The following is a 7,441-nucleotide window of genomic DNA, read 5'->3' as shown; positions in this document are numbered from 1 at the left end:
GCTATCTCAAGTGGTCGCTTTGTACAAATCAGGAAAAAGGTGCCCTTTTCTCCAGCCTGCTATCTGCTGAAAAAAAAATGGTATAATAATTATCATGCGGGCTTGTGCGGTGTCTCCAAGGTGAGAGGCATGTGCTGGAGCTGTACAGAGCACAGCCACAGCAGAGGCCCCGTACGAAGTTTTCATCATCTGTGGTCTCATGATAAGCCATTCTTATCCAGATGTGTCTGCCTTGCACACTAGATTCTGAGCTAGACCAAAACGAATCCCAGTGCCAGACACAGAGAAGTTCTGTCAGTTCAACAAACCTGAGTGCATGACAGCAGTTTTCAAATCAAATGCTGATTACATACTTGTCTCTGTTCCTCACTGGTCTGCAGGCTCCTTAAGAACGAAAACACTCACTCACCTTTTCATCCCCAGCGTCTAAGACTCAGTAGGTGCTCAATAAGTCTTGGTCAAAGGGATGAGTAAATGAATGACGAATAGAGCCAGCTCTGAAGGCTCTGATGAGCTCAGTTCCAAGTGCAGCTGGGGAAACAGGAAACTCAGACACAGGAAACACCACGTATCTTCTAATGCAAATTTTTAAAGTCCTTACAAAAGCTTGACTGCTATCAGGCCTTCATTCTAGAATACCCAGATGGCTGAGCTGTTTCCTCACTCAGATTCTGTCTCCTCTTGTACTACGAGGTGTTTTCTCTAATGGTATTCAAATAACAATGGTAATAGTGCTAGTATCTAACACATCCAGTCTTGACAGATGTTAGAAACACTTTTAAGCACTTTGCATGTATTAACTCACTTAAGCTTCTAAACAACCCTATGAATCAGATACTCCCAATATTCCTACTCTTCAGATAAGGAAACTGGGTATACAGAAGTGACTTGTCCAAGAAGCTGAGATTCTAACATGGACAGTCAGGCCCCAGCATCTACCGCTGGCTTAACTGCTGTTCTGATGGCCTGATTTCCAGAAGACCCCTTTCAAACCAAGAAGCCTGTAATTTGGAATCCTACCCTGTGTTGCCACTGGGTTCCACCTGCTCTGTCTTTACAGAGCCTGCCCCAGAAGCTGCTGGGTTCTGTCTTTCATCCTCGTAGGACCTAGGGAATGAGTGAGAGGATGCTCAGCCCCCTGGTCCTCTAATAAATGGTTCAGGGTGGTTATCACCATCTAGAGCTGACACAAGCGTCTCTTCTCTCTCACTGTGTCTGAGCCCTGTCCCCAATGCTATCTTCAACTGCCACTCCAGCATGCCACACTGTGCGACGTTGGAAGTGAAGTGAATGCACTCTGCAGTGGCCTCTCTTTAATGGGTTTGCTAAGTGGAGAAATTTCTCCACAGCTGCGACAGAATTTCTAGGAGTCAGACCCAAATTATAGAAGCAGGAAATAGCACTGCCTGGTCCCTAAGTCTGCTGTGGACCTTCTCCTCCCCACGTCATCTATGAACGAGAGAACACACTGGCGTTTCAGATAGGTCCTGAGTCAACACAGCTCATCAGGGCCCATACGACAGTGGAAACTAACACCAGTCACACCTTCAACTACCCTTTCATCCCACCTCTAGCAGAGTCCTCTAGCCAGCAGCACTAAGCTGTATCTCTCGGTGTGTTCTCCTCAGTGGAGCTTTCTCAGAAGTCTTCCTGGTGAAGCAGCGTGTGACTGGGAAGCTCTTTGCCCTAAAGTGCATCAAGAAGTCGCCTGCCTTCCGGGACAGCAGCCTGGAGAATGAGATCGCGGTGCTGAAAAAGTGAGTGGGCCTTAGGGCTGGCTGGGTGCACCTGTGGGACCACAGCATTTCCTCTGCACGTTACTTTCCAGAAGGACTGTGGCTGGGTTTTCACATCCAAAGCCTTTCCCCTGTGACTGAGTTGACTGAGCCAGTTTGGCCAATCAGTTTAGTCAGACAGCTGTCCTGCCTGATTTTTCTTTTTCTTTTTTGGCAGCAAGTTGGCTAGTGAGCCCACTGGTGGCAGAGCAGGTTTGTGTACGTGGACCAGAGAGTACTTAGCTCAGAGGAACAAAAGTCTATTGAGGGTCAACATAAGGAAGAATCAATAATTACAGAAGTTGCATAAGATTTGAAAATTAGCCCCAATTTTTACCAAAACAAATGTAGGTTCAGCACCCCAACTGTCACCATGGAGGGTACACTAACAAATCACCAAATGTTCTCAGACAGACTCTTACAACTAACCCTTGTGGAACCCCAGTGCTGTGCCAAAAGTGTGCGGGGCACCCTAACACAGGATCAGGACCACAGGTTGAGGTGGACAAAGTTCCTTACCCTCAGGAGCTCACATTTTCCAGGTGGAGATAGGGGTACTCCTAGGAAGTTCTGCACCCGTCAGATGTGAGTCACGTTAGAAGACAGAGTTTGGGGGAGATAGGGATACATTTTGCCCACACATGAGCTTTTATGAGTATGGCTTATTGGGCACATTTTCAAAGAAGGACCTTGTTGGATGAGTAGAATTTTGTGGGAGCAAGAAGGACAGTGCTGAAAAGGAATTCAGGGTGAGAGTAGCATAAACTTGAGTTTAGATTCATGAAAGTGCAAGGGGTGTTGGAGGAGAGTGAGTGCTGGAAGCCCCTGGACTTACAGCAAGTAGCATTGAGGGACAGCAGACGAAACTAAAGTAGTGGAATGGGACCTGATTATAAAGGATGTTAGAGGCCATGATAAAGAATGTTGGCTTTATTCTGTGGGAAGAAAAGTCATCAAAGAATTTTAAGTAAGGAGTCAGGTGATCGGATTCGTACGTTAGTCATCCCTCTTATGCATGGTGGAGAATGGATCAGAGGATACCAGCCTGGGGGATGGGAGGCCAGTGATGAGACTTTCACAATAATCTAGGCATGGGATGAGGCAAAGGTAGGGGCAGGATCGTGAGGGGACAAAAGACCGCATGCAAGAGATGTTTCAGAGAAGTGATTGGAATTGGGGTTGACTGGTAAGAGTGTAGGAAAGCATCAAAAACGACCCTGAGATTAATCAATTAAGTGTACAATAATCTCACTGCTTGAGATAGAGAACAAAAAGGATGTGTAGACTTGGAAGAAATAGAAAGAAATTGGTTGGAATATATTGAATGTAGGTATCCACTTACCTCTACGTGGCCATGTCTGGTAAAATACTGGAGATATAGGTCTGAGCGCCAGGGAGATTAGGGCAGAGAGAGACTGTAAACCCATTGAGGGCAAGGACTATGTGATCTTTCTTACTATGTTACGTCAACAGGAGAGATGCTCAATAAGTATTTGTTCAGTGAGTGAATAATTGATAAATTAAATGTTAGCATTGTCAGTTTATGAGTCGTGTTGAATCTATCAAGCAACCACTGCAACAGGTCTGTATTTTTAAAAATATCTTCAAGAGGACAGCTCCTCCTGATGATGTGTCTACTACTCCCCAGGCACTGTGCTAAGTGTCATGCATTATCTCTTTTAATAAAGATATAACAGTATGAGAGGGCTACTTTTCAGACAAGTAAAGTAAGGCTTAGAAAATTTGAATAAGCCACCTAAAGTTACCCAATTAGTAAGTGCCTGAGTCAGATCTGAACCCATGCCCAACTGATTTGGAGTCTAAGTTCTTAACCCCTGTGCTGCACAGTCATGAGCAAAACCTCCTAGAGACTTTCCTCCTCACCAGCCAGGCACGGTATTGCTGCCTGGAAAGCCAAGCCCCCTCAGCTAATATCACCCTGCCTCAGTCTCTTGAGTGATCCCCAATCGGGGTAACCTAGGTCAGGGTTTCTCGACCATGACGCTATTGGCATTTGAGACCAGATGATTCTTTTTTGTGTTGGGGGCTGTCCTGTGCACAGAAATGTTTAGCAGCATTTCTGCCTCTACTCACTATGGAGATGCCAGTAGCACCTCCCCTGCCCCAGTCATGACAATTAAAAATGTCTCTAGATATTGCTAAATATTCTCAGAGAGGTGAAATAGCCCCTGGTTAAGAATCACTGATCTAAGGCAACCTTACTGAACTGAGTTGCACACTTACTGAACTGAGCCCCCAAATAAGCATCTGCCTTACTTCTCACAATACCCCAGAACTATAATTTTTCAGCACTTCTTCCCTGGTTACCCAAGAGAAGACTCAGCTAACCTGAAGTCCGCCTGCTGTAGAACTTTTATACTTTGCTCATGCACTATTTTTGGAGGAGATCCGGATACCCATTTGGTAGAATAACCCAGTGTTGGACACTCCCTTAGCCCTTCTCACTTAACTATCTCTTTTGGTAAAGTTTAAAGAGATTCCTGGAGTAACAATGAAATATTTGTTCCCTGAAGGCAGGAAGATAAATTATTCACCCAACAGATAAGGATCGAACACCACCCACAGTATCTTTTCTCTGGGATTATGCCGTGACAGCCTACTGATGATGAAGGTCTCACAAGGACCCGGTCTTCCTAAAACTGTCATCAAAAGACCCCAACAGAAACTTTTGGGTGGGGTCTGTGTTCCTTGTCTTGACAGCATGAACCACATACCTTTCACCGTGACACTTACTTTTCCCCAGAATCAAGCATGAAAACATTGTGACCCTGGAGGACATCTACGAGAGCGCCACTCACTACTACCTGGTCATGCAGCTGTAAGTGACAGGTGACCCATCTGCTCCCCAGAGGTCTGGTGGGGGCCGGGGGACCTAGAGGAGGTGGCTTGGTGGTGATTAAGAGACAAAATCGAGAGTTAGTTCAAGAGGCTCTGAAGCGCTGAGTCCTTTTAGGTTCAATATGTCTGGTCATGGGAATGAATGTTCTGTGTGGGCCAAGGAGTAAAACAAGGGCTGCTTATTGAGTTGGCACACAGCTACCAGCTGTTAAAATATTTTCTACCAGTTGGCAAGTAGTTGCGACCCCAGCCCATCCGTGTTCCTCTGCTATCCCGCCCCTCCCTTGGGGCATTTTGGACCTGCCCACAACCCAGCAACTGAAGGGGTAACACCGGGCATAGCAGGAGGCTGCCAGAACCTTTCTCTGGAGCCATGACTTGAGTCCATTTTGACCAGTCCATGTCTATCATCCTGAATATTAAATGTTTTGACAGCACTCCAGGGTAAAATTATTATGGAAGAAGAAGCCACATGTAGATAGGTTTCAATTCAACATAAAAAAAAGACTTTCTGAAAAGAGAGCCACCCAAAGTTAAAAATAGGTTGTAATTGTGTGTGTCCACTGTTGGACAAAAATGGGAGCTCACTGCAAAGATCTCTATGTCATTGTCATATCCAGATAAGAATTCTCCTGACAGCAACTGCTGTAGGGGTTGGTCAGTGCTCCTGAGGGCTCAGCAACACTTCTGTTTATAAAGTGAACATACACACACTCACATGCACACACACACATACATGGACACACACACGCACATGCACACACACACATACATGGACACACACACGCACATGCACACACACACATACATGCACACACACGCACACGCACATGCGCACACGTGCGCGCACACACACGCACACGCACACCGCTCTGCAATCTCAGTGTGGCTGGATGCAGTGGGTTTTTGACTGACAGGCCAATTCGCACACGCACATGCGCGCACACACACGCACACACACACCGCTCTGCAATCTCAGTGTGGCTGGATGCAGTGGGTTTTTGACTGACAGGCCAATTCCTCAGAAAATTTAATGGGCTAATTCAGACCCAAGCAGCTGATTAATTCCCAGGCTCACCTGAGCCCAGTAAAGCGAGGCAGGAGAAGTCAAGGAGTGAAGTGGGGAGGGCCCAGAGTGGCCCTAACAAGTGAGCATGGACGATGTGGCACCTTAGCGAGGCCAACTCAAGAGCCACTCAGAAGGCTACAGGGAGGCAGGAGGTGGCAAGGTTAGATGTCCCTGCGGACCAAGCCTCCTAAGAGCCCCAGCTCCAGAACCCAGGCCGCTCAGAGTCAGGAACCCATAGTTGCGCACAAAGAACATCTTTCCTGTGGGTCTCCAGCTCCTCTCACAGAGCCCAGAGCCTAAACACAGAAACAGAAGAAGCAGGATGGTGTGCATATTGATTGGAGAAATTCCAGTGTAGACGGTATTCAAGAGATGGGGGTGGGACTGATCTTTACGTTCCCCTGAGTCCTGAGTTACCATTCCATTTGAGTCTCGAGACACCCCTACGACCCTAAGTGTAACTCCAGCTTCAGGTAGCCCAGTTCTCCAGAATGAGGAAAGAAACCCTGATGCAGCACACTTGGTGTCCTTTGCGCCCCTTCTCTTTCCTGCTTTGCCTGATTCCAGCTCTGTCTCTCTCTTTCATCATGGCTTCCTATGTCCTCGGCCAGGAAGAAAGGCAGCTAAGAAATATATCCACACTATGGGGTTTTTGGCTGTTGGTGCAACCTCAAGTAGGAGCATTTGCATTTTAAAGGAAGTTTCCAGAAAGAGGTCAATGCTTAGCTTGAAGAAATAACTCCCTAGTGATATCATTCCCAGCAGGCATAGGGGGTGTTCTGAGACTGGCGTAGTCCTTTCTGCACTTCTCAAATCATGGTTCATGGGCATCTGCCTTATCCACCATAGCTGTGTCCCCCATGGCTACAGAGCAAACACGTTCTCATTCCTTTGACCTGAAAGAAGAACTAGATTCTTGTCCTTACCCCTGTGCCCACAGCGTTTCTGGTGGGGAGCTCTTTGACCGGATCCTGGAGCGGGGTGTCTACACAGAGAAGGATGCCAGTCTGGTGATCCAGCAGGTCCTGTCAGCAGTGAAATACCTCCATGAGAACGGCATCGTCCACAGAGACTTAAAGGTGCCAAGGCGGGAGTCCGTGGAGGGAAACAGATAATGACCCTTTGGGAAGCTGCATGGCCATGGGGAGCCCAAGGTCTGTAAAGTGAGAGGGTTGGACTACTTGACTCCCAAGCCACTTCTGCCCTCATATTTCTTAAACAAGCCGTGGATGGCTGAACAGTCATTGCAGATTTGCACCTCAGTCTTTTCCTAAACTTTTCACTATGCTCACCCTAGTAGAATACCAAAATAATCCAATTTCTTGAACCCAGCCACAATCAAAATCAAATGCAGCACATACGTATTGAGGGTCTCCATTGCACAGCATCGCACCAGGCTTTGGAGAGGCCAGAGGTGACGAACCAAGGGTTGGTTCCCTAAAAACGCAAACAGTCCTGGGGTAGTTGGGGTTGAGGGGAGGGAGGTTGGTACATTAATTGCTGTAAGGCTGGGCAAAGTCAGGGCCATAAGCAAGATAAAGAGTGCTGGGGTGGAGGGATGAGGTGCAGGTAGGAGGACAGAGGGAAAACAGTGGAAGATGAGCTGTGCCTTGAAGACAGGAGCCAACTGGGCCGGCCCGGTGGCACACTGGATAGTGCGCCGCTTGGGAAGCGTGGCTGCGCTCCCGCCCGAGGGTTCGGATCCCACATACGGACCGGTTCCCGCTCACTGGCTGAG

General features: G+C 47.5%; 1 protein-coding gene across 1 annotated transcript in view; it reads left to right on the top strand.

Annotated features, from left to right (window-relative positions):
• CAMK1G (calcium/calmodulin-dependent protein kinase IG) overlaps positions 1-7,441 on the top strand; it is a 35,035-nt gene that overhangs the window by 17,378 nt on the left and 10,216 nt on the right. Inside the window, exons 3-5 of the mRNA XM_008582259.1 lie at positions 1,629-1,757; positions 4,540-4,614; positions 6,644-6,782. Coding sequence (XP_008580481.1) covers positions 1,629-1,757; positions 4,540-4,614; positions 6,644-6,782 — 343 coding nt within the window. The remainder of the gene's footprint in view (positions 1-1,628; positions 1,758-4,539; positions 4,615-6,643; positions 6,783-7,441) is intronic.

The sequence above is a fragment of the Galeopterus variegatus genome, unplaced genomic scaffold (assembly GCF_000696425.1).
Source record: "Galeopterus variegatus unplaced genomic scaffold, G_variegatus-3.0.2 Scaffold2550, whole genome shotgun sequence".
NCBI lineage: Eukaryota > Metazoa > Chordata > Mammalia > Dermoptera > Cynocephalidae > Galeopterus > Galeopterus variegatus.
This window is presented reverse-complemented; position numbering and strand designations above follow the sequence as displayed.